The 27,374-nt window shown below is 28.2% G+C and overlaps 3 protein-coding genes across 4 annotated transcripts; all 3 read right to left on the bottom strand.

Annotated features, from left to right (window-relative positions):
* Positions 1-121: 121 nt before the first annotated feature.
* Positions 122-12,142, bottom strand: LOC145743650 (protein transport protein Sec24C-like). 2 transcript variants are annotated; one of them, XM_082561665.1, is made up of 23 exons: positions 11,680-12,142; positions 11,365-11,459; positions 10,666-10,787; positions 10,156-10,245; positions 9,742-9,950; positions 9,326-9,404; positions 9,012-9,097; positions 8,205-8,310; positions 7,599-7,675; positions 7,332-7,520; positions 6,865-6,981; positions 6,328-6,531; positions 6,012-6,109; positions 5,575-5,683; positions 5,274-5,390; positions 4,670-4,824; positions 4,331-4,443; positions 3,724-4,015; positions 3,071-3,239; positions 2,696-2,818; positions 2,141-2,332; positions 1,797-1,886; positions 122-1,494 (listed from the first exon to the last, which is right to left on the bottom strand). In XM_082561665.1, exons 1-23 carry the CDS (start codon positions 11,869-11,871, stop codon positions 1,354-1,356), a joined length of 3,165 nt encoding a protein of 1,054 aa, XP_082417791.1. In that variant the 5' UTR covers positions 11,872-12,142; the 3' UTR covers positions 122-1,353. The 2 variants fall into 2 exon arrangements, with proteins under 2 accessions (XP_082417791.1, XP_082417790.1); XM_082561664.1 differs by having other exon boundaries at positions 11,311-11,459; positions 11,680-12,141.
* Positions 12,143-12,492: 350 nt separating this feature from the next.
* On the bottom strand, positions 12,493-13,814 carry LOC145743359 (uncharacterized). Its single transcript, XM_082561300.1, has 5 exons — positions 13,585-13,814; positions 13,405-13,480; positions 13,261-13,329; positions 13,061-13,138; positions 12,493-12,729 (listed from the first exon to the last, which is right to left on the bottom strand). Exons 1-5 carry the CDS (start codon positions 13,798-13,800, stop codon positions 12,623-12,625), a joined length of 546 nt encoding a protein of 181 aa, XP_082417426.1. The 5' UTR covers positions 13,801-13,814; the 3' UTR covers positions 12,493-12,622.
* A 644-nt stretch (positions 13,815-14,458) lies between these two features.
* LOC145741851 (protein ERGIC-53-like) lies at positions 14,459-20,081 on the bottom strand. The gene is made up of 12 exons (XM_082559516.1): positions 19,897-20,081; positions 19,057-19,211; positions 18,694-18,863; positions 18,320-18,419; positions 17,932-18,052; positions 17,519-17,571; positions 17,243-17,410; positions 17,076-17,146; positions 16,808-16,975; positions 16,015-16,213; positions 15,455-15,573; positions 14,459-15,301 (listed from the first exon to the last, which is right to left on the bottom strand). The coding sequence occupies exons 1-12, from the start codon at positions 20,048-20,050 to the stop codon at positions 15,265-15,267; spliced, it is 1,515 nt and encodes a 504-aa protein (XP_082415642.1). The 5' UTR covers positions 20,051-20,081; the 3' UTR covers positions 14,459-15,264.
* Between the last annotated feature and the right edge of the window lie 7,293 nt (positions 20,082-27,374).

Here is a 27,374-nt window from a genome sequence, read left to right as displayed (position 1 = left end):
GTTTAAATCGATTTCTCTTAGACTTAACTTGATGACACTTTTTCTATTTTATTTAAGCATTTAAAAAAGTGAATTTAAAAAAAAGAATAACATTAATAGGCTAAATTAAAGTTTAAAATTTTTTAACTTTGACTTGTTTATTTTCTTCAATATTCTTCCAATGGAATTTTTCATAAAAATTTCAAAAGCAAAAATGCAACAAACAGAAATTTTAGATCAAAGGCATTAATATTTGTCGAAAAAAACTACAAATACATACAAGAAAAAAAATAGCAGAAGGCGACAAAGTAGCAGAATGCAAGAAAAAAGATGAGCCAAAAACATCAAAAATTAAACAATTTTAAATACTATTACCACCCTACTCTAATACCCCATTCCCTTTGAAATATTCCCTTTACAAATGGTCACCATTTTTATTGATATTTACAATGGGAAACAAGGGTAAAACAATCAAATACAAAACATTTATTATTGCCTAGAATCACATCCAAAAAATAAAAATCCATTCTAGAAACACACAAAAAAGTCTTACATTTTTAATATATATATGACAAAATTTTATATAAAAATTTATGCTTTAGACAAGAATTAAAAACTATTTTTAAATTGGATTAACAAAAAATGTCATATTTATTATTGCACAGTATTGTTATTTAAACTGGATTTTCTATATTTAAAGGAATCCAAAAAACAAAATGCTTCAAAAAAAATTACCAAATCTTTTTAAAATTTTTGCAAAATATTTTCAAATTTACAAATGAAGTTTTAAGCATTTTTTAAGGATGTTAAAGCAAAAGAAAAGAGAAAATGTTAGGAAAAAAGTTGTTTTAAACCAAAGTTCAATGCTTTGTTAAAGCAGGCAGGCATTTAAAGTTTTAAATATACAAACAAACAAAAAAGTAATAATAAATACTAAATGGTAGCTTGAACCTTAAATTCAAAGGTTCTGACATTATATTTCAAGAATTATTATTTTTAAAAACAAACCAAGTCAATTATTTAATATTGTTTAATTTTTATTCAAATAATTTTACCTAAGAATTAAGGTAGTGATATTCTGTTATATTTTAATAACACATTTTATTTTTTCAATATTTTAGATTTATTCAGTATTAAAATAGGTAATTAACGAATCCCCTAAAAAATTGAACCAATTTTTAAAATTGTCTAACATTGGTTAATTAACCAATTATACAAACCTAACCAATAATAAACCCTTTTTCTAAGCATCACATATAATATAATGACGACCAACAGAATAAACCAGTTAAAAATTGGTCAATAATCCTAATTTAATTATCCATTTTACAGAATTGACAATTCCGTCCTTCAAAAAATTCAAACTAAATAGAATCAGGTAAGTAGAGCTCTGATTTCCTTGTGCATATGACATAGAAAATCTACATAAGATGCAGCCCCACCGGTCCCTCTATCCTCAACCAAGAAATGTTTGAACCAGGGTTCAAGTTTGTCTCGTTGTCGAATTATTGTAAACTGAATGAAAAAAAGTTGCTAAAGTTTTTTGGTAACAAAATTTTTAGGATATAAACCGTTAATTAATATAACACATAAGAGCTTAGTGTACAATTTTTATAAAATATTTAATTTAGAACACTGCACAATTAAAAAACTGCCATTTGCGGTGCGCAGAAAATATTGGTTGAGGGTTACAACCGTATTATGACAAATAAAATTTTGACCTCAAGGCAAGCTATTGACTAGATATAAAGAAGTTTTTTCAAGTTTTAAAAAACAATAGAGAAATTGGTTATATAAAATACAGCTGTTTTAATTACCTTCATTTGTCTTGTTTTGGATGACTGTAATCGATCAATAATATCCCTAATAAAAGTGGAGTCTTCATTGTCTAAAACCATCAAGTTTCCCTAAAAAAAAACATTTTTATTAAAAAAAATTAATTTGGAAGATTCAATAAAATGTTTAAACAAAAACACAAAATTTAAAAAAAAAATGAAAAAAAAAAACTTAAAATGCCCTAAAAATAAAATTCATAAATAATAAGCAAAAAAGAAAAATGAAAAAAAAATAACCTTTAAAAAACAAATGAAAAAAAAAGTCTAAAAAATAAATTTTTAAATATTAAGCAGTTAAATAACAACATGATTTTATTGTAACTTACAAGATCAATATCAATCTGAGCTGCACTTTGAACCCCAAAAACATTTTGAACCCAAGTTGGATCGACTGCTTGACCAATCCACAAGAATAAATTTATTCCGTTCTCGAGTAAATAAACTTCAGTGTCTTTTAAACGATCTTCCGAACATCTTACAGCAGCAGGGAGGCAGTCACTCGTCAAAGTAGTATTTAACTAAACAATTAACAAATTTATTTTATTATACCGAACTTAAAAAGTAAAATTTGTAAAAAAATCTATTTAATAAATAGCCTACTGTTTTAGGATATATTTATTTTGGCGTTTGGACAGTGATAATAATTTTTATGTCAATTAAAATGGCACAAAATATATTATAACTATGTTTAGATGCTAATATAACAAAAATGTAATCAACAATACCCTCTTAATACTTGTATATAGATATAAACAAATTTCAAAATAACACAATATTATCCCATACACCTACACCAAAATGTACAAAAAAAAAATCAAAAAATTTTTAACAAGTCCCGTAGTATATTTTATAATTTTTAAATTTAAATTTAAACAACTCACCACTGGGATCAATCTAGGATAAAAGAAGACTTGAGTTTCGTTAATGTCCATCGATAATATAAGTTGTCTTAAATATGCTCGATCATCGGTTGTAATATCATGGGAAGATTGGATTGCATCACTCTAAAAAATTACATTTCGTTTTTACACACCTTATCTTTCTTTAGAAAGTGCCCTTTAATTATTGCAAAATATTAACTAAAATGTTGTTGCAGAAAATGACTCGCAGAAATGAAAAATGATTTTCGAAAAATACCAAAAAAATATAACATTAATATGATTTGGTTTAGGTATTTCTATGTTAAAAAATGATAATAAAAATCCTTAAAATCTAAATAAATATCATTAAATCTAGGAAAAATAACACACATTTACCTTTAACAAGCAGTTTAGATAGACAGGTAGCAGTTTCATACACTCAGGTAAAATTAACTGTCCCGGTGATGAAGGGGCAGCACAATGTTTTCTGTAAGTTGCTAATGTTACTGAAGATTGAGAAATTAATTCCTCGCGGATTTTGGTTGCTGTTGTTACCAGTGCAGTTCTGTAACAAATTAAAAATAAACAAATTAAAAATAAAATTTTTATTATGTTATATATAATATATTGTCTTTAAAAAATTAAAAAAAAAGGTTTTGCTTTAGATTCTCTCTTATTTGGTTCAGAAATTTATTCCCTTTTTTATGATTTTCTCTTTTGTGTTTAACTAGAATTTTTATTAGTTTATCCCTGCTAAGTGATTTTTATGTTCCTGCATGTAAGCTTTTTTTGATTTGTTATATACAGTGTTTATCACATGCTATTTATACTTCTTTTCAAATAATATTCTATTTAAACACTCTTTCACCAAGATATCAATTAATTTATATAATAGGTTTTTTTAAGACAAAAAATATCCTAAATAAGTTTTTAAACAAATTTTACAATTTTGAAAACTACATCAACTAAATTTGTGATATTCCTAGAAATTGGTTAGCACCAAAAAATACAAACTAAAAACACTAAAATTTTTTTTATTTAAAACTTACTTGACCGCTTTCTTTGCCAAATAATTCATCAGAACGTCTGTCTCACAACTTCTATACAAATCAGCAAGTTGCGAACAAACACTCAGGTTCAAATTGTGAAGACGAAGACGACGTTGTCCTCTGACTGAAGTGTACAAAATCGCAAACTGAACATAAGCTCCACAATCTTCAGTTATCTTGTCGTCGTGTTTTATTTCGACGTGAATCGATTTGTCGCAGTCGATTGCAGCTAGTTCGACATCGGTGGTGTTGCCCATGTATAATGCACCGTTGAATTGAACTGGCCTTATTCCTGTTACAATAAAAGAAAAATTTTATAAAATTTTATTAACTATAATTTTTACTTATTTGACCAGTTACCAATAAACTGCTTGTCGTAACAAAAGTTTGCCTGTGCACCACAAACTGCAGGTTCGTTTGTTTTAAAGAGCCATAAATTGAACATACAAGCATATATGTACATAATGTAAATTAAACTTTGGTATAGATGGAAAACCTTTTAATATTTTTGTGTTATATTGGGTAAAAAAAACTAAAAATAGCATTTTAGTTTTGTAATTTCAATTTTTAACTCTTTTTTTTAATTCTAAATTTTTTAAGTTTTTACCTGTGCTGGTTCTTACTCTCATGATGGCATCAAACACAATATCCCTTTGCACATCATGGGCAAGATCTTTAATAAACCTTTCACCATCCTTCTCTCCTCTGAAAAAATTATATCTAAAACAAAAGATTAAAATTAGTGCTGTTCATAAAACTCAAAAAAAAGTTTTTGGAGTTTTTTTACCTCATGTTATTTTTTTTTAAATATGATTTTTTAAATAAAATGCATATATTTTTAAAAATATAAATATTCCAAAAAAACTGTAGACTATATTAAACTTATTACATCAAAAACAATATATTCTAATATTAGTTTATTATTTTAAATAAACAATGAGTTTACTTGTATATTGTTCCTCCTGTTATTTGTGGAACAATACCTAACGTTGCAACATCAACATATTGGTTGGGAAATAAGAATAAGTCCACACAACAAGCTTGTGTTACACATTGTTTTGCTAATTTTTCGTAAGCATTCGAGCCAGGGGCAAATAAACTCTGGAACAAAATTTTTTTTTAATGTATATTTTTTTTTTTAAAAATCAGAGTTGCTAAAATTACAATGATGCATTAAAATGAACATTTTTTTAAACCTTAACAGTTTATTTAATATTGCAACAATTATTTAATAAATTTTTTAATTTAAAATTAATTTTCTTTAAATATTTTTTCATTGTGAATTTCTAAAATTACAATGTTGCATTAAAATAAACATTTTTTTTTAACCTAAACAGTTTATTTAATATTGCAACATTCATTTAAAAGTGTTTTTTAACTCAAAATTAATTTTTTTTAAACATTTTTTTATTGTAAGTATTCACATAAAAAAAATATAATTTCTAAAAAAAATAATAAAACCTAACATTTATAAATTATAAAAAAAATAGTGTTATGGTTGTTATGACATTAATTTTTTTTGTTTAAATTGGATTTAAAAAAATAAAAACCTTTTCTTTGTCCGTTCCAATCACTTTTCTGTCATCTCTGTTTTTAAGTTTACCAGGTGCTTCCCCTATCGGGAGACTTGTATGAAACATGAACAACTTTCCAGCACAATTTGCCGACTAAAAAATTAAAAAAAAACAAAAACAACTTAAAAAAGGTTTAAAAAAAATAAATAAATAACTGGTAACAAAATTAAAATCAAAATTTAATACAAAAACACAAATTAAAATAAAAGGGATTTAAACAATAAACACCTAAAATAATGATTAAAAAAAATTTTGTTCTAAATTGTTAATTTTTTACCTCCAAAGCTTGAACTGCCGCTTGAATAACAGGAATAAAAACCAATTCAGTTTCCCTTGTATCTCGAAACATTTCGGGGATTTGTTCCAATAAGCTGTTTATCACATGTCTAAAAAAAATCATAAAAAATTATTAAAAACCTAATAATACTTTTGATTTTTGGAATAAAAAAATTATTAAACACAAATTATTAAAACTATGTGCCAAAAAATGCAATTTTTCCAACAATAACGCATTTTTGAAACCCCTTTTTACAGCAAAACCTTCTCTGAAATATCCCTATTAATTTTTAAATAAAAGCTTAACCAAAATTCGATAAAACATTATTTTTGTAATTTTTCCTTTTAGAATATGTTAATTCACTAAAGTGACTTCAAGTCATATAGATACATACAATAACAGAGTATACAAATTTACAAAGTGTAAATATATATCACCTTGATTCTTCCAAATTAGCAAGAAAACCATCTTGTAGTGGAACGAAAACATCGCTAACATCTGAAACGACCATCATTTGGGGCTGAGCTAACGAACTCTAGAAATTTAAATTATTTTTTTAATTTTTATTCCTGGAAAAAATTATTTGATTTTATTTAAAATTTTTTTAAGATTTTACCAGTTTAATTTATAGTCTTTACAAAATCATGAAAAAAGTAGATTATTATTAACCAAAAAGAAAAAAAAACATATTTGTTAATTAAATATAAGCAAAATATTACATGAAACTTAACAAATTTGTGACAAATAACTTACATTTAAATTATAAAAATGTAAAACTTTGCTGTAGGTAAAAATTCCGACTTTGATTTCAGATTTTTCCATGCCCATGTCTTTAGGTAAAGTGTCCAATAAACTGTGAAGTTGTCTACATAAGATTTCCACGTAGCCAGACTTCATTGCATTGTAGGAGACATCAATCGCAAAAATAAATGCTGGAGGATTGGGAGGTGTGTCATTCTAAAAATATACAAAAAAGTATTTAAAAAAGATAGAAAAATTGGCAGATTTTAAAAATGCCTAGAATAGTTTAAAGTCAAGTAACAAAAACGTAAATTTTTTTTTATAAATTTTTATAATATAAAGTTTTGTAAAAATTTATTTAGCATGGGGTTTTGTATAATATATCATTACGATATAGACCTTATTAACAATATAAGGACATTTTAAAGCAATTTTACCAGCAATTAAACAACAAGGATTAAAAACAGTTTAAAAATAGTTTTTTTTTTAACAACGAATACAAAATTTTTTTTTAATTAGAAATATTTTATTCTGAGTAAGTTAACTTACCCTACAATAGTCCTTAGTTGCAATAAACTCATAAGAACCACGACATAACTCAGCTCTTCTAAATTTATCCACCCTGTTGTTCAGATGATCAATGTGCTCAAAATAATGATGCGGAGTCTAAACAAAAATAAAACGATAAATAAAAGTAACTTAGATTTAGTGGAGGTTAAGCAAGTATATTGTCAACTAAAAGCATTCTTCAATTTAAAAAAAAAAAAACCTTTCGAGCTTAAACTTAAATAGCCTATAAAAATTTATGTGTAAAACGAAAACATGTTAATAAAAAGACATAAAATACTTTAAAACCCCTCCCCGCCCCCCAAATTTTTGTGTTATAAGATAGATTTATAAATTGCAAATATTGATATAAGTTTTCAAAAAAAAATTCCACAAAAAACAATTCACAAAATAAATGATCCACAACAAAAGAATCCACAAAAAAATAATGTCCTTAAAAATCAACTTACATCTGTGATAGCGTTGCACAACACACATTGAAATCTTCGACCCCCATCCGTAAACTTAAACTGGGGGCACATGTAGGCCTTACATCGCTTGCATCTGATTGGCCCATCCGGTCCCGGGTCCACTATAAAAGGTGGGTGTTCCCCTTCCGGTACTTTCCCCATAGGTTTTACAGACAAGCTCATCGGCACCTAAAAAATTAATTTTTTTAATCAAAAATTTTACTGAAACATAACAAAAACAATATATAAACTTTAAATAATTTGTACTTGACAGTTTTTGGCCATCTCTGCAGTTGTTGGTAAATTGTAAGTTGAACAACGCACAAACCTTGGACTTGCACTACCTAAAAAATTCAGTGTTGTCAGCAATATTATTAATTTTTAGTTTAGTTTTTTATTCTTTAGTAAAATAAAGAATTTAGTTATATTAACTAAAAATTACACAAAAATTGTTTTTTTTTGTTATTTTCGAATTTAAAATGTTTTGAAAATTTTTTTAAAACAAATTACAATATCAAACCAAAGTTATCTTAAATTTTTTTATTTTGGCTTTTCGCACATTGATAAAAGTAAATAATAAATACGATATACAATTCATATTACAACAACGCGACGGGAAAAAATGGCAAAATCAATTTAATGATTTAAAACATGCCAAAAGTATTAATGTTTACATAAAGCTTTTAAGTATGTTATGGCATGGTCACCAAACCCAAATAAAACAAAATCAAAAGTTCAGATATTACAATAAAAGTTACAAAAAAACATTTATTTTAATCAAATTAAAAAGAAAATATTATTATGATTCAACCCAGAAGGTGGTCATGATAAAATGTAAAGGATATTTAAGTGGTAACTGTTAACAACACATACCCATGTCTTCCACTGTAAACTTTGTGGTAACTAATGGTGGAACTAATCCCCTTCCGTCCGTTTTAAAAATTTCTCCTCCCCTATTCATTTTATCATCTTCTATAACCTACATAAAAAACCTAACTTTTAAAAATAATCCAAAAAATCACAACTTACAAAAAAAATTAATTATTTTAGTATAACATAAACACTTAATTATTAAAAATTTATTCAAAATCACAAATTGGAAATAATAATTGGGTCACGTATGTTGTCCAGCTCTAGACAAAAAACAACGTGCTGTTTACTATAGGAGAGAAACTGTAATCCGTAGGTGATAATTCTCTCGTACCGTAATACAGACGAGAGAATTTAGGAGAGCTGTAGTGTAATTATGTATTGTCTAAAACTAGACAACATTTGTGATTAGGGATGGGCTAAAATTCAAATTACTCGGATTTGACGAGTCCGAGTATTTTGTCGCGATACTCGGCCGAGTCCGAGTACTCGGTTATGACGTCATTTCAATATATATAACTGTTCACGAGAATCTTTCCCGCAATTTCACGAGAATCTTTCCCGCAATATAACTGAGAGTAGATTATAATTTATTGGAAAAAGGCAAATTTCGTGTTTTTTTTATGTAAAGTAATTCGTATACGATCTTAAATGACAAAATATTACTCGGCGTCCGAGTACTAAAAAATGCTCGACGAGCATGAGTATTAAATTATTCCTAATACTCGGGCCGAGTACTCGGACTCGGACTTGATTGGCCCATCCCTATTTGTGATCCTAATAATTTAACAAAGTGTTAATACTTCAAACCTGTATTGGACTTGGCATTGCTTCTGGATCCAATCTTTTAGCTGGAGGTTGCACTGGTTGATTAGGATAAGGCTGAGGTCCAGGACCTTTATGAAAAACAATTATTATCGAACTCAGTTTATTTATTTTTTTAAAGTTAAATAGAACCTTTGTTTTACAGTTTTTGCTTTAGAAAACATTGGCAATTCAAGATCATAATTTAAAGTTATTAAATATTAATTTATTTATTTTTTTTTAAATAATTTGGTTAAAAACCTAAATACAATTAAGTTTTTGCAAAAAAACATCACAAGTTTTTAAGTCTAGACTTTTACCTGGTCTATACCCAGCAGGTTGTTGGGGAGGAATGTTAGAGTTCGGAGGAGGTGGCATGCCTGGCCTAGGTGGTCCTTGCTTTATAACAACAACAAAAATTAAACAAGTGTTAGGACTTTTAGTACACATTAAAAGCTTATTATTAAAAGTAAAATACTATCTTATGTATGGTGTTAACCCAGTGTAAATAAAGAAAAGATGTTTAAATTAATATATATTGATTAAACATTGTTATGCAAAGATTAATTAATATAACAAGAAAAAAATTAAAATTTTTAACAAACAAAATGTAAAATTTAAAGTTAAAAGCATAAAAAAATAGCAAGTAAGTGCAAAGTTTATATATGTTACCACAATGTTTAAACTAGTTCAGGTTAGCAAACAAAATAAACAAAAAGTAAACAAGAAAACTTACCATATAAGGACCTGGTGGTTGGTTACCCGCTAAGTTCATATTTTGCATTTGAGAAGTTGGTAAATTTGGTCCAGGTGGTAGATTTGAACCAGGTGGCTGCATTGGTGAACCAAGGCCTGGTTGTTGTGGTAAGGATGGTGCACTTGGTGTCTGGTTTGTCATTGGTGGTGGTGGACCAGATAAATGACCAGTATTTGATAAAGGTGGTCCTAAAATATTTATATTTTATTAAAAAAAAAAAGTTGTGTATTTTTACTTACATATATTTAAAACTTAAAACTAGCACAATTCTAAACACATTAAACTACTATAAAAAATAAATTCAAAAGTACTCAAACGCATATAAACATATTCTGTATTCTGGGAAAAAGTAGTTTATCTTTAGTTTTTTATATTAAGAAGCAGATTGTCTACCTTGATGTTGCATGGGAGGCCCAGTTGGATGTTGCATAGTTTGTTGTCTTTGATTATCCCCACTTGCTTGGTTTCCATATAACTGAGAACCTGAGAAAATAGTTTTTATTATTTTTAAATTTTTTTACAAATGTTTGAATAAAAAACAAAAAAAAAGGCAAGAAAACCCATATGTACAATTTGAATTGTTTTTCTTTTAGTTCAATATATTTAAAACAAAAAAATTTAAAAGATAGCTGGGATTAATTTTTTTAATTAATTTAAAAAAGTGTAAGACTGGAGTTTTAAGAAAGCACATGTGCACAATTTAAACCTCTTTAAGTTTTAAAAACATTATTAGAAATCTTAAAATTTGCTTAATCATTGGCTAACTTGGTTAGTTACCAATCAGCAGATTAAACAGCGCTTTTTTTTTAAATTTTTTTTAAAAATAACAAAACAAACAACTGAAGTATGTAATTACAAAAATTGTGTTTGACTTTTTTTTATATTTAAAATAAAATTATAAACCTGGTTGATTAGAAGTTGGTGGTGGAAAATTTGATTGATTATAATTGCTTGGTTGGGTGTAACCTGGTGGAGGAGTTTGTTGGTAATAATTAGGATTTGTTCCAGCTGTGGAAGTGATCTGACTAAAAATTAAATAAAAAAATTGTAAAATCTAAATTTATATATTAAAAAATATATATATAAACCAATCTTTTTTTTTCTAAAACTAATTGGGAGTTTATACTACACTAGCTTTAGTTACAACTCCTAATAATTAAAATTAGAAAGTTTATATATAATACATATAATTATTGATCGTGCTTATTGTTTAAAACTACAGTCTACATTTAATTAAGTAAAAAACTAGCAATTTATTTACAAAGTAAATAATATACATTTCAATTTACATAGCATTTAGTAAAAGCATGGTGTTTTAGGAATGTCAGTGAAGCAAATAGGCTATTCTAAATAACTAATTTATTACAGTGAAATAAATAATGGTGTGGTTTTACAAAAAAATATTAACATGGCAAATGTTATAGATTTTGGCCAAAGAGGTCAAATTGTGGTAATACCCAATTTAAAAAAAAAGAACCCCACTATTTTAAATCAAAAATTTTGCCGCATTTTTTTTGTATTACCACGAATTTTTATTTATTCACTTACGAGGCACCATAATTGCTGTGTGAATATGGTTGCTGCTGATAATTGCTTTGGTACCCGTTTAGAGACGCTAGGGGGGGTTGTTGAGAGGGAATCGAGCCACTCGTTGCTGGAGGAATTTGCTTTGTGGTCTGAAGTCCACCTCCATTCGTCTACAAGAAAGTAATAGAATGACATATTATTTTGTTAAAAATAAATAGTAAAATTTTATAAAAATGGTCAGAAAATTTAAAAATAACAAAATTAAAACGAAAAAAACTTTTATCTTTATTCATATTGAATTGATTTTATAGGCTGCTAAACATTGTAAAAATACAGAATTAAACAAATTAAAAATGGTTATTTGTGGATATAAAAACAATAGTTACATACATAAGTAACATTTCCACCGTTATGCATGTTATTTGGATACTGAATATTTTGATTATATCCAGCAGAGGGGGGCGGAGGGTTCACATAACCTTGTTGTTGATTATTGCTGTTAGAAAATTGTTGTTGTTGTTGATTATTGTTGTTCGAATAAGGTTGTTGATATTGGGAATACCCTTGTTGTGGCTGCATCATTATTTACTGTCACAATTTAGAAATGACCTGAAAAGATTAACCTTCAGATTATTGCACATGTTTGTTTTAGTAAGTTGAATATTTAAGTAGCTTTGTACTTTGTATATTAAGCAGTTCACAATAACATTGACCTTATTATGGTCGCACAATTAAGGAAAAACTACCTGACAATCTTTAACAAAGGTTTAAAATATATTAACGAACACAAAACTTTAGATTACATCTTAAATGCTTATTGCAAACAAAAATATAACACTCTTTAACTAGGTTACAACTGTACAAAATCCTAGTTTTATTTATTCTCCTGCAAATTATGAACAAGCCTTCAATACAATACAGTTTAAGGTTAAATTTAGTTTAAATCAATACGCAAAAAACACATGTAAAACGACAACACGTATCTTTATTAAACGAGAGTTAGGTCGAATTCTAAAAACAACCATTCGCCACGTCACGTATGACATCATTAGTCTCCGACAAAATATTTGCAGCCCGTGTCAACAAAGGTTTATTAAAAAGTTTTTTTGTAGGTTTTATTTATCCTCAATTTAAAAAAACAACATTTCTGAGTTACTGTGTTTTTTATGTTAATATTTTAAAATTAAAAAAAATACATAAATATTACAAGTAATTCTGTTTATTTATACAATTTTGACTAATTTCTAGTAAAGCAATACACCAACAAAGCAAAATCGCATTATTAAATCTAAACGTTTTATGTTAAATTAAATTGTGAAATATAAAGGCAATTTTAAAGCTCGTCATGAGGGCCTTCTTCTTTTTCCTTTGCGTATTCTTCCTCTTGTTCTCTTTGGATTTTTTCAACTAATGCCTCTGCTTCCTCAGCGGTCATGCTATCTAAGATTTTAATTATTTTATGAGCATTAATATTATGATGGCTAACACAATACTTTTTACAAAAGCTACGATTTAGTTAATAAACCAAAATCACATAATAAGAAGTAACAAGTTTTGTTAATATTTTTCGTTGAATTCAGGTTTAGTCTACTCTTAAAAAATATATTTAATTAATTGCAAAAATTTAAACAAAACAAAATCAATTTCGTACGTATTACAGTGTCGCAATATTACAGAGATAACTACTATTCTTATCTTAAAGCATAACGTAATAAAAATTGAGCTTGGTCTGTACATAATATTTAAGTTAAACGCACTTCGATATACTTACCTACAAATTTCTGATGATTTTTCATTTTCTCCTTAACGCTATCGTATATTTGTTGGTTTTCTTTGTTTTGTTTTTCCTCTACAAATATAACATTGTTGAATAAAAAAACAGGCGACCTCGTTTTGTATTAGAGACACTATTAGCAACTTAAACTTTTAACGAGATATGTGTTTTTATTTGTATGAGTATGAATAAAATACCTCTTTCTTTCCTTAACTGTTCCTTTTCTTCTGGGGTGTATTTTTTCCTGAATGAAGTTTCTTTTATTGCTAATAAATAAATACAATGGATTAATAAAAATAATTAAAAACAAGTCAATATAAAAAATTAAATTGTTGGAATACTAAATGTGTCTTTTGGAAGACTTGGAAATTCTTTTAAGATTTGAGCAATTCGTTCGTTGTCAGCTTCTGTAATTCTCTGTTAAAATAATAAGAGTTATAGGGTTTAAATTCCTAAAAAAATTTAAAATTTAAACTTCAAAGACTTAACAGTGAAAAAACATAAAAGAGACTAAAACTCGCCGGTGGAAGGTCCTTTAATTTCTTTTCTTCTTCAGGTGGAGCTACAGTAGAGGATTCAACTTTAGGTTCATGAGTCTTCTCATCGTTTTGTGCCTTTGCTTGTTCACCTTCGGTAACTATTTCTTCAGCACTATTCGAAGCATTTTTTTCGACTTGTGTTTTCACACAAATCACTGTTATACTTAATAGTAATATTAAAACGTTAAAATATCTCATTTTATAACTTTAAAGTTTCTGCATACAAATTATATACATAAAATCAAATTAAATTTTCAACATATTATAGATGATTATTCATTTTTAAATTTAGCAATTTTAGTGTTATTTTCTAAACTTTTTAAAAATTAAATTTTGTTTAAAAACCTTAAAAGTTTGGTAAAAGTAATGCTGCATAACTCTAATTTTAAATTATAAATAATAAGAAAACGACTTATGAAATACTTCAATTTTGTAACTAACTGAATTTTGTTAATCAGGTGACGTGGTATATTATAACTAAGCCACGAGTTTGCTTTAAAACAACATAGTCTTAAATAAACGCTTTTAGTACAAACTACTTAGACACGCATGTATAAAATCACGTGCGTTTAAATATATAATTATGACAAATTTTAGGCATTAAAAATTTTACTTATTCCGTTTTTTAAAACTGAAATTGGTAACGACGTCATGATATTCTATAAAATCGTTGTGTAAACTCTTTTTAAGGGCATGTTTTAAATGATAAAATTTACTTTGTAAATTCTTTTGTTGCATTATTGTAAATTTTAATGTCATTTTATTACTTTTATTGATGCGCAAAAACCTAAATAAAAAAAAATTAAAAAGGGTTTTCTGTTTATAATTATTTAATAAAGCAACAGATTTTGAACTTTTTAATTTATTGCACCGCAAATTATAACAAAATATTGATGACGTAATTAATAACAACCATTTCTAATTGTTTCATTTTCTAGTTTTTACAACTTAACAAAAATGCAAAAAAAAACATTTTAAAAATCTGCTGTACACCAAATTATTTGAATCATATAGTTACACCAAAAATAAAATTTCTACTTTTTTAAACAAAAAAATTGTTATATGTTGTAAAGTACGTTATTACAATAAACCTAATGCTTCAAAGACTAAATAGGTTGACAAAGATATGCTTCAAAATTAAAAATAAAAAAAATTCACCTATCAATAATACCCTTTTATGTTAGCCTAATACCAACTTATACCATTGCACTTTTTGGCAGTTTAAATGACTTCTAATATCTAGGAACACTTATAAAAATAAAAGTTTTTTTTCTAATCTAAATACCACATTGCATAAATTATTTAAATAACATAGGCAAAGTTAATTTTAAAATTTTGAAAAGTCGGAAAAAAATTTGGATAACATAAATCTAAATATCTTTTGCCCCTCAAAAAAACTTAAAAAATAAATTATGATATTTTAAATTACAATGTTTAAAAAACATTTATAATTGAATTTTGTTTTCACATAATGTTATCCTTTTAAAGAATTGATATTTTTAAAAGATATTGTGTATAACTTGAACCGAGTAGTTTTGCAAAAAAGGTAACATTTGTATTGTATTTTAATATTAATTTAACTAACCCTGTATTAATAATTTACTAATCAAAATAAAAAAAGACTGACTTATTAAAAATGCTTCAAAATTTTTTCTAATAAAATTAAAAAAACTTCTTAGCAGCATCTTCTCTAGATTGCCTGAAAAAAAGATTTAATTTTAATGTCTAAATAATATTGCCAAAAAAATTTTTAAAGTGATAATTTTGGAGTTAAAAATATGTAGAAATTTTTGAATAAACAAAAATTATCAAAATTTTTTAATTACAATTTGAAAAACTTAAAACGACTTACTTTACAGAATGGTAAATTAATAAAATAACAACTTGTATAACGGCGATAAATATAAATGTACCAATCGATACACATGATGGTATCTCAGGTTCGGGACACTGAATTTTAGAGGCTTGAGCCTGAAAACAAATTTTTTTTTTGTATATATTTTTATCCTCGATGTGGGAAAGAATGCGCATACATCAGTTACACCGACCCAGTCTCGAGTTGCCTGTGGCAGTTTGGGATATTATAGATGATAAAATTGCCCAGTAATTATACTGCTGATTAAGTGCTGGCTCAGCAGGAGTTCATACCGTTTATAGCGCCTTACTCAAGGGCGCTACAGCATGAGAACAGTGGGGATTGAACCCACAACCACATGTGTGGTGTAGCAAGTGTTCTTTCACTACACCACGCCGGTTAAAATTTTTTGTTAAAATTTTTTTTAGTTAAATTTTGTTTAACTTTTTCTAAAATTCTTTAATTTATATTCTTACCAAAAATTTAACTGTTAAAAAATAAAAAGTTAAATTTTTAAAAAAATATACATTTTAATCCCAAAAAATACAATTTCTGACCTGTTTTCCCATCATTGAAACAATGTTACCATGCATCATATCCATCCTCTCTCGTATTTCTTGAATATTTTTTGTCGACTCATACATGCCGCCTGCTGAGTCAGCGTTTTTCGAATTTAAATTACTGGTGGCATAACTGACTTTATCAACTTGACCAGATACGGTTAACAGCGTTGACTTTAAAAATGTTATCTCATTTCTAAACAAAGAATTACATGTAATAAATATTTGCTTCTAGTTTAAATATTTAAATAATGGTGTATGTTTTTTATACACTATACTTTTTTGGGGGAGAGGGAGACTTTATATTATTATTAGCAACAAAAATTGCAATACAAAGTCTAAATTGTTTAATTTTAACTAATGATGTGTTGCAGTATTTTTGCTCTATCAGGTATTAACCCTTCTAGGACCAGATATTTATCAACAACTAAATACCAAGTCAATTATAATTAAAACTAGTTAAAACAAGAATAAACCTGACAAGCTGCTAATTATTAAATTAAAAAAAAATTACTAGACTTGTATAAGCAGTGTGGTGTAGTTGTAAGAATACTTGGCTTTACTAGATAAGGTCGTAAGTTCTAGGCCCACTGCCCCTATGCAGTAGGTGCTTAAAGTGAAACAAAAGAAAACAGTACAAACTCCTACCCAACCAAACCCAAATTCGAAAATGAACAGGATTATTATCAAAAAATTGGAAACCGGGTATAGATAACATAGGCATGATATAAAAAAGCCACACAGTCTTTTCACTTTGAGGATAAAGACACAAAAAAATAACAAAGCTTACTTTAAATTGGTCAGCATGTCTAAATTTGAAGTTGTCATTCGATAAACGTTTTGAACTTCATGTGATTGAGCAACAATCATATCACTTGCATCCCCAGTTGAAGAAGAAGATTTGGAAATTAATAAATCTTGTTTTGTGATTAAGGAGTTCATTGAAGTTAATAAAAATCTAAAATTAAAAAAAAAAATTTAAAAATTTTTGGCAACACTAGGTGATAAAAATTGTTTTTCAAAAATAATTGCAATTTAATAATCTTTTTTAAACTCACAAAATTTGCTTTTTTAATTCACTTTGGACTTCAAATATTGCTTGGAGTTCAGGACTTTTATTTCCTTCAAACTAAACAAAAAATCCCCTTTTAAAATCTAATAAAAACTATAAATATTTAAAAAAAATTTCCAAACTAAAACAAAAAAAATTATAAAATTTTTTTACCAAATCCTCGGCTCTGTTTTCCTGCTCCAGCTTTGCTTGATCAGGATGCTTGGCTCTAAAGTCTTCCTGCTCTTTCTGGAACTCCTCCAAATTTTTCAGATATTCTTCCTGAAGTCTTAACCTCTCTTTTTCTTGCTCATCCTCTTCAAGAGGAGGTGCAGGTTCCTCCTAAAAAAAATTCAAAAAAAAAAATTTTGTTTGAAAAAAATAATTTTTTTTAAATAACACTGTCTTAATAACATAAAACAATAAAAAATAATTTTGTTTATTTTATACCTCTGCTTGATCATGAATACTGGATACCATAAACTTTAAAACATCATGGTCATCTACAAAAAATAAAATTTTATATTTTTTTTGTATATATTTATCCTCGATGTGGGAAAGTCGAATGCGCAACCTAAACATAGAGTAACATAAGTTACTCCGACTCAGTCTTGAGTTGCCTTTAGAAGCTTGGGATATTATAGATTTTAATTCCCCGGTAATTAAGGTGCTGATTAAGTGCTGGCTCAGCAGGAGTGTATACCATTTATAGCGCCTTACTTAAGGGCGCTACAGCATAACAGCAGTTGGGATTGAACCCACGACCTCATATGTGGTGTAGCAAGTGTTCTTAGCACTACACCACACTGTCGGATCAAAATAAAATAAGTCATAAAAATAGGTTATATAAAAACTTTAAACACCTGCAAGGCCTCCTGTGGCGGCAGAGACACCAAAAAAATATTCTTTTGGTAGATTAATATTTTCTACTCTCGTACATTCTGAATAATCTTCATCAGGACTAAATCCGGGATCGATTTGAACCTTTTAAAATAAAAAGTTTATTGATGGTTATTTCAAATTTGTGGTGTCAGTTTTTTTTTATAAAATCTCTAACAAAATTACTAGTATAACATATTTAAAATTGTTATTATAGGCTATACCATAAATCAAAATATTATATATAGATAAACTATTTCAAATTTTGAAAACAAACATCTAAAAAAAATATTTAAAAATTGGTAAATCATATTTTTGACAAAGTAAGACAGATATTTCAAAAACAATTTAAGATTTGTTACATTTACTTACAATCAGGGTATTTTGATAATAAGTAACTCTAGCTTTTACTGGGTATGGTCTGTTACGAAAATCCTGCAAACAACCTCCTTGCTTTTGCTCAAACCCATCCCTAAAATAATCATTTTTTTAATTTATTTTAGCAACAGAAAGAAGACAAAAAATCAAAAAAAATACTCATATAAATATATATATATATAATGGAGCTTACTGGACTGAACAATAACCAAATCATATGCCTACAAAAAAATCTTTTTTGTGGTGCGCGCGTAAGTTATTGAAAGAAAATATAAAATAAGAGTTGTGACCATATTACGACAATTAAAATGTCGACTGTAAAGTGGGTTATCAACTAGTTAAAAATAATAAAAATAAGGAACTCTCACGTTGCATGGCTAAATTCCATATTTCCATCATTGTTTATTACTGATATATAAGGATTATTTCGCTTGTTATCGTTATCAAATGAGTCAAAAAATACCCCAAGACCCGACCACCTATCTATAGAACCAAAAACTGGACCGTTTTGAGCAGGAGTTTGTGTGTACCATAAAACCTACGAAAACATGATAAAAATACTTTAAAAAACAACAAATAAACATAAGTTTAACTTATAAGATCATTTGTCCTAGAGACAATTATAAAAAGTCACCAAATTAATTTTCTATAAAATTTAAAGCAAAATAGGAAAATATATTTAAACCACTTGAAGCTTTTTACAGGTTATGTAAAAAAAAAAATAAACCTACCAAGCCATCTGCCCCGACTTTACCCCGACCAGTTACCCTAAAATGCATATCCACTTGCCAGTTTTCGAAAGGAAACGGGTGTTTTGACCAAACTGCCCCCGATTTTCCCCGCAAAGATGGCACAACTCTTACTTGTTCGTCCCCTGGGACTGCTTCTACATTCCAAAAAAAAATTGAGTTTAAATATTTTAAAATTTATTGATCCTCAAGAGTCAACAACACAGTCTAGTATAAAGTAACATTTTTGGGCCAAACCCAGCCCTAGTTTGGAATAATAGTTAAAATAATACTAAGAATAATAGTTAAAATAATACTAAAATTGCCTGTAATAGCCTGGTATAGTAATTTTGTCTAAGCAAAAATACATGCTGAAATCCTACTAAATATCACACAGGACTGCACTGGACCTCATAGTACGCACAGAAAGTGACTTTTTACCACACAAAACCACACAGGAAGCCTTGACCGTTTTCACAGTCGCTTGATAAAAAACAAATACAGACAATGGAACACTTTTTATTAACCCCAGCCCTTAACCTCATTGGGAAAATGCCTTTTGTTGCTCTAAATACAAAACACAATCTATGCGATTTTCGCATTTTATTTTTTTTCTCTGTGGTAAATGCTTTGTCCTGTGTGGTCCTGTGTTGTCCAGTGTGTTAATTAGTAGAACCGTATATGTTGTTTATATACAATAAAAGCAGTAAGAATTAAACTAAGGACCTTACGTAAAAAATTAAAAAATTAAACCACTACACTAAACCAAATTTGTATAAACAAAAGTAATACATTAAAAAAAATAACTAAAAAAAATAACTAAAAAACAGTTATAAATCTTACCTCCTGTATAGTTCCAAAATGGTATTGTTCTATCAGATTGCATTAACATTGGGCCTTTAAAGCTATACTTATATTGATACCTTGTTTTGTAATCCTGGCTATAGCAAATACCCAATATCAAAATCCATATCAATATTAGTTGTTTAAATGCCATTTGGTAAATTATAGACAGATATTTTCCTATACCATAAATCTATTTTATTGATAAAAGATACAGATTTCTTTATTCAGTTACGTTTAAAATTATAGCTTATTAATTGCATGTTACCTTAAGTACTTTTTTATCTTAAGTTTTCTTAATTTAGGCTAAAAAAATAACGTTATACCCATACTACATACTTTAATGTTGCCATTCGTTGTAGCGAAAAGCATGTCAAAAACTGATGACGTTCCGTTACCGATGTTTTGAATTTATCCAAGCGTTTCTTTTTTCATTTAAATGCGTTTTTTTATTTTAAATATTTAATATTTAAAAAAATGAACATATCTTCAACCTATTAAATTATTTTCGTTTTTTTTCTAATCAACCCTGTTGTATGTAAAGCCTTTGACAAAAACCAGTTTTGCAAAATAATGGCATGTAGTTAAATAATGAAGGAATTTGCAAATGTTTTTGCAACTATGGTATGCTTAAAATTTTTAAACAGTTCTTTTTTGTGATATTTAATATAACAAATAACTTAACTATAACAGATTTTTTATGTTGATATTCTTTTTAAGCACTAAAACATAATTCTGTTACGTATCAGGTTAATTATAAACTGACAAAATAACATTAGCGATACAACACAAGATTATTTAACTTTTGGTACATTTATTGAATAAAAGCAACTTTAAAAACTTAAGTAGTAACTTTATAACAAAAAAAACACAAAAGTTTTTTTTAATTTAATTTTTTAAATGTTTTTAGGCCTTGATTTTCCAATTGGTTGCATCTTCCTTGTTAGAAACAACAACATTGTCACCTTGAACTATTAAAAACCAGCCATCAAGATCACAACTTTGTAGCTTATTTCCAATTAAACGAAATGTTGTAGCCTCATCGTTGTTGCCAGTTAGATTTAACAACAGAACGTTACCATCTTTAACGCCAAGATAAAGAGGTGGTGTAACTGTATTAATTGCAAATCTTATCTCATCGTTTGGAAGAGATTCTTCAATCCACGTAAAAGATTTACTGCTGACACATATTGCAGTTCCGTTTTCTTTTTTTTCTTGCTCGGGACTACAGTAATTTGAACTGTCGGTACATATTAGTTCAATTGGTCTCATTTTGGGTAAGTTTATTTAGGCCTTAAACTTAATATACTTAAAACTAAAAAAATAAACACGATATTTTAGAACACAAGTTTATAAATTCTTTTGCATCTTGATAAAAAAATCAAATATTTTTCTTTATAGTAAGATTTATTATTCCATATTTCTACCTTAATTTTTTGAATTTGCATTATAAATAAACAGAGTGACCCTCGTTAAACTGTTTGTTGTGCGTGTGATAAACTGATCTATCAAATCACACAGTTTAATAGAAACATCGCTTTATATACATTTAGTTGTTTACTAGAAAAACTTCTTTTATATTTAAAATTTTGAAGTGCTTGTTATTTCCAATATAAACTTTAAGTTTTAATTTAACAGAGGGCGGTTAAAAAATTGCCAAATAACATTAATCTTTTATGCCCCAAAGCATTCAACAAATGCTCTTTTGTGTAATATAGAAACTACCCAGAAAAATGCTTGTCAACAGTATCTCTGGCCATTAGCAAAAACAGTTTTGTAAAATAATGGCATGTAGCTGAATCATGGAAGAATTTGCAAATGTTTTTGCAACTATGGTATGCTTTGGGTCTTTAAATAGTTTTTTACCCATACAATTTTTATTTTTTATGACATTTTTTATGGCACAACAAAATGATTAAACTACGACATACCTGCAGAAAAATTGGCAGGATTTTTTTATGTTGTTATCACTTTTCAAGTATAGTAAAAACATTTAAATTAGTTATTATTTTAAAGTTTATTTGGCGCAGAAATATCTTTGTGTATTTTTATTTAACCTTGTGTTTATAAAAAGTAAAATTATTTTGTTATTTAGCCTAAGCTTGATACATTTGCAATGTAAACAAACAGGCTTTTTTTAGGTTTGCTGTTGGTTAGATAAACTACTTATCAAAACTAAGCAATTTTTTAAAGTAACCTCGCTTTATATGTTCTGATGTTTATTGCGAAAATCATTTTACACTTTCAATAATTTTTTGAAGTTTTTTTATTAGCATACCAGAATTGTGTTGTAATTTAACAGAAGGTGGTTGAAAAATTCCAACTTAACATTGATTTTTAATGCTCCAGGGCATTACACAAATGCTTTTATGTGTAATATAGAAATTACCCAGAAAACCGCTTGTCAACAGTATCTCTGGCCTTTAACAAAACAGTTTTGCAAAATAATTGGCATGTAGCTGAATCATGTAAGAATTTGCAAATGTTTTTGCAACTATGGAATGCTTAAAATCTTTAAACAGTCTATTTTCGTGGCATATAGTATAAAAAATAATATAACTTTAACAATCTTTGGAAAAATCCGCTAGATTTTTTAAGTTGATATTTTATTTAAGTACTAAAAATATTTAAATTTTTGATAAATTCTGTTACATGTAAGGGTAATTATAAGCTGACAGAATAACATTAGCTCTATTCAAAACAATGTTTTTTAACTTTATTTATTAGTACATTTATTGAATAAAGCAACTTAAAAAACTCGAATTTCAATTTTATAAAAAAGAAAAATAAAAGTTTTTTTTTGTTTTAAATTTCTTATGTTTTTAGACCTCGATTTTCCAATTGGTTGCATCTTCCTTGTTAGAAACGACAACATTGTCACCTTGAACCATTAAAAACCAGCCATTAAAATCACAACTTTGTAGCTTATTTCCAATTAAACGAAATGTTGTAGCATCATCGTTGTTGCCAGTTAGATTTAACAACAGAACGATACCATCTTTAACGCCAAGATAAAGAGGTGATGTAACTGTATTAATTGCAAATCTTATCTCATCGTTTGAAAGAAATTCTTCTGTCTATGTAAAAGATTTACTGCTGACACATATTTTAGTTCCGTTCTCCCTTTTTTCTTGTTCAGGACAACAGTATTTCAAACTGTCGGTACATATTAGTTCAATTGGTCTCATTTTAAGCTAATTTAATTCGTTAAAGACTAGAAAAATAAACATGATATTTGTAATACAAGTTAATATAAAATTATTTTCATCTCGATAATCAAACATTCGTCTCTATCATAAGAGAAATGACCTATTCTGTTTGCATTTGCATTACAAACTATAACAAAGTTACAAGAGTCAGTTTGCCGTCCGTCTGATATACCGATTCACCAAATCACACAGTTTTTCTAATAGAAACTACGCTGTTACGTAGGCCTACATAACGTTTGTTTGGTAGTGGAGAGTTTTTACATATTTAATATTTCATTTAAATGTGATTTTCATCTTCACACAAAAATTTGCAAATAAACGAAAGAGAATTAAAAAGCACCATATAGGACAACGTGTTTTAGTTTTTATTTATTAACACAGCTATTGATTTAAAGCAATTTTGAAAACACTTTATAACAGAAATTATAAAAGTTCTTTTTACTTTGTTTCCACTTCTTCTTGTCTTTAGGCCTGAATTTTCCAACTAGATGCATTTTTTTTGTTAGAAGTGAGAACGTTTCCACCCCGTACTGTCAAAAACCAGCCATCAAGAACACAACTTTGTAGCTTATTTTCAACTAATCTAAATTTTGTAGAACCATCATTGCTGCCATCTAGATTCAACAACTGGACGTTACCATCTTTTACACCAAGATAAAGAAATGGTTTAATTGTTGTAATTGCAAATCTCATCTCGTCGTTTGAAAGAGATTCTTCTGTCCATGTAAAAGATTTACTTCTGACACATATTGCAGTTCCGTTTTCTTTTTTTTCTTGTTTAGGACAACAGTATTTCAAACTGTCGGTACATATTAGTTCAATTGGTTTCATTTTAAGCTAATTTAATTACGCTTTACTTAATTCGTTAAAGACTAAAAAAATAAAAGGTATTTGTAATACAAGTTATAATAAAATTATTTTCATCTCGATAATCAAACATTCGTCTTTTTCATAAGAGAAATGACCTATTCTGTTTGCATTTGCATTACAAACTATAACAAAGTTACAAGAGTCAGTTTGCCGTTCGTCTGATATACCGATTCACCAAATCACACAGTTTTTCTAATAGAAACTACGCCGTTACGTAGGCCTACATAACGTTTGTTTGGTAGTGGAAAGTTTTTTCATATTTAATATTTCATTTAAATGTGATTTTCATCTTCACACAAAAATTTGCAAATAAACGAAAGAGAATTAAAAAGCACCATATAGGACAACGTGTTTTAGTTTTTATTTATTAACACAGCTATTGATTTAAAGTAATTTTGAAAACACTTTATAACAGAAATTATAAAAGTTCTCTTTAATTTGTTTCCATTTCTTCTCGTCTTTAGACCTGAATTTTCCAGCTAGATGCATCTTCCTTGTTAGAAACGACAACATTGTCACCTTGAACCTTTAAAAACCAGCCATCAAGATCACAACTTTGTAGCTTATTTCCAATTAAACGAAATGTTGTAGCATCATCGTTGTTGCCATCTAGACTCAACAACTGGACGTTACCATCTTTTACACCAAGATAAAGAAATGGTTTAACTTTTGTAAATGCAAATTTCATCTTGTCGTTTAGAGATTCTTCTGTCCAAGTAAAAGATTTACTGCTGACACATATTGCAGACCCGTTCTCTGGTTTTTCTTGTTCAGGACAACAGTATTTCAAACTGTCGTCGGTACATATTAATTTAGCTGGAGCCATTTTTAGCAAACTTAATTAGGATTTATCTGTTTTCTTAACGACTATAAAATAAATAAAATAGTTTCAAATCAAAGGTACTAAAGTACATTGCTTTACGGTGTAACAAAAATTAAACATTTGTTTTTAACATGGGACTAACTATCAATCGTAAGTTTGCTATATGTGTGTCGATTCACGAAATGACACAGTTAGATCAAAATAAACCTCGCTTTTAAACGCATTTTGTTTGTTCAGTATTGGAAACTTTTGCGCTCTGGAAATTTCTTTTCGATGTACTTCTAATATAGTTACAACGGTTGTGTTGTTGGGGACGAATAAACGGTTGTGTTGTTGGGGACGCGGAATTTGGAGTCTGACTTAATCAACCTGACCAAAATATCGTACGTGATTAGCTGTTGGTATTCTCTGTTAGGTCAGGTCGATTAAGTCAGACTCCAAATTCCGCGTCCCCAACAACACAACCGTTTATTCATCCCCAACAACACAACACAACACAACCATTAAAATGCAAATTCCCCGCTGTTTTGAAAAAAAATTTTGGCCGAACAGAGATACTGTTACGCAACAGAGAATACCAACAGCCAATCACGTACGATATTTTGGTCAGGTCGATTAAGTCAGACTCCAAATTCCGCGTCCCCAACAACACAACCGTTTATTCGTCCCCAACAACACAACACAACCATTAAAATGCAAATTCCCCGCTGTTTTGAAAAAAAAAATTTGGCCGAAGTGTCTGGCATTCGTTAAGATAATTGGGGTAACTTACACTTGTCACAGATCATTTTATGTTTACATAGTAACAGTTGTCAATTTGCAATCGTTGAACAAACAAACCTTTTGGATGGGAATTTTTCACTTGAACACAATGGCATGCACTTGCATCGTTAAGCATACTCTAAAATGCTTCAAAAGCTCAAGTTTAACTGGAAAAATTTTTTCTACTGACGCTTTGTTTCAACAGCAAAATTAATACACCATGATATAATACCACCACCTTTCTGCCAGAGAGCTGGCAGAGAGTAGCAGAGAATTTTGCTTGGGCGGATAATTATAAAAAATAATGATTCCAAATATTTTTTGATCGTACAATACAAAAAAGAACGGGGTAAAATAGCCCCTTTAAATAAAACAAAATAAAATCAAACTTAATGTATAATAAGTTAACAAGGTACTTAACAGTTTAAAATTAAAATAATATTAAACAAAACATTAAAAAACTGTTAAAAACAGGAGTAAACTTTTGTACTAAACTTAAATACGTGTTTTTACTGACGTCACAAATCGGGGGTTTTGACAACTTACCTATCATGTCGCTTCAATTCTTTTTTTATATTTGGTGGAGGACAACGTACCCAACGACAACAAACATTCAAAAAAGTGAACAAAATAATAGAAAGTGGTCAAATACAGGTGTAAACTTTGTATTCTTGTAATATACGCTATAGAAGTGACGTCACAAATCGGGGGTTTTGACAACTTACCTAGCATGTCGCTCCAATTCTTTTTTTATATTTTGTGGAGGACAACGTACCCAACCACGACATATCTTCAAAAAAGTGAACAAAATATAAGAAAGTGGTCAAATACAGGTGTAAACTTTGTATTTTCGTAATATACGCTATATAAGTGACGTCACAAATCGGGGGTTTTGACAACTTACCTAGCATGTCGCTCTAATTCTTTTTTTATATTTGGTGGAGGACAACGTACCCAACCACGACATATTTTTAAAAAAGTGAACAAAATATTAGAAAGTGGTCAAATACAGGTGTAAACTTTGTATTTTCGTAATATACGCTATATAAGTGACGTCACAAATTGGGGGTTTTGACAACTTACCTATCATGTCGCTCCAATTTATTTTTGATATTTTGTGGAGGACAACGTACCCAACTACAACTTATCTTCAAAAAAGTGAACAAAATATTAGAAAGTGGTCAAATGCAGGTGTAAACTTTGTATTTTCGTAATATACGCTATATAAGTGACGTCACAAATCGGGGGTTTTGACAACTTACCTAGCATGTCGCTCTAATTCTTTTTTTATATTTGGTGGAGGACAACGTACCCAACCACGACATATCTTTAAAAAAGTGAACAAAATATTAGAAAGTGGTTAAATACAGGTGTAAACTTTGTATTTTCGTAATATACGCTATATAAGTGACGTCACAAATTGGGGGTTTTGACAACTTACCTATCATGTCGCTCCAATTTATTTTTGATATTTTGTGGAGGACAACGTACCCAACCACGACATATCTTCAAAAAAGAGAACAAAATATTAAAAAGTGGTCAAATACAGGTGTAAACTTTGTATTTTCGTAATATACGCTAAATAAGTGACGTCACAAATCGGTAGTTTTGACAACTTACCTAGCATGTCGCTCCAATTCTTTTTTTATATTTTGTGGAGGACAACGTACCCAACCACGACATATCTTCAAAAAAATGAACAAAATATTAGAAAGTGGTCAAATACAGGTGTAAACTTTGTATTTTCGTAATATACGCTATATAAGTGCCGTCACAAATCGGAGGTTTTGACAACTTACCTAGCATGTCGCTCC

Source organism: Corella eumyota, chromosome 2 (genome assembly GCF_963082875.1).
Source record: "Corella eumyota chromosome 2, kaCorEumy4.1, whole genome shotgun sequence".
Lineage (NCBI taxonomy): Eukaryota > Metazoa > Chordata > Ascidiacea > Phlebobranchia > Corellidae > Corella > Corella eumyota.
This window is presented reverse-complemented; position numbering and strand designations above follow the sequence as displayed.

Bases quoted from the DNA above. Each gene is read 5' to 3' on its own strand.
- LOC145743359 (XM_082561300.1), bottom strand. From the start codon at position 13,800: ATGAGATATTTTAACGTTTTAATATTACTATTAAGTATAACAGTGATT. The intron at 13,330-13,404 runs GTATTCCAACAA...TTTATTTATTAG, and splicing joins TCTTCCAAAAGACACATTTA to CAATAAAAGAAACTTCATTC. The intron at 13,139-13,260 runs GTATTTTATTCA...TTATATTTGTAG, and splicing joins ACAGTTAAGGAAAGAAAGAG to AGGAAAAACAAAACAAAGAA.
- LOC145741851 (XM_082559516.1), bottom strand. From the start codon at position 20,050: ATGGCATTTAAACAACTAATATTGATATGGATTTTGATATTGGGTATT. The intron at 17,572-17,931 runs GTGTTTAAAGTT...TATTTTTTGTAG, and splicing joins CGCCACAGGAGGCCTTGCAG to ATGACCATGATGTTTTAAAG. The intron at 16,214-16,807 runs GTAAGCTTTGTT...TTCTTTGTTTAG, and splicing joins GACATGCTGACCAATTTAAA to AAATGAGATAACATTTTTAA.
- LOC145743650 (XM_082561664.1), bottom strand. From the start codon at position 11,871: ATGATGCAGCCACAACAAGGGTATTCCCAATATCAACAACCTTATTCG. The intron at 7,521-7,598 runs GTACAAATTATT...TTAATTTTTTAG, and splicing joins AGATGGCCAAAAACTGTCAA to GTGCCGATGAGCTTGTCTGT. The intron at 3,240-3,723 runs GTAAGTTTTAAA...AATTTGTTACAG, and splicing joins TTGGCAAAGAAAGCGGTCAA to AACTGCACTGGTAACAACAG.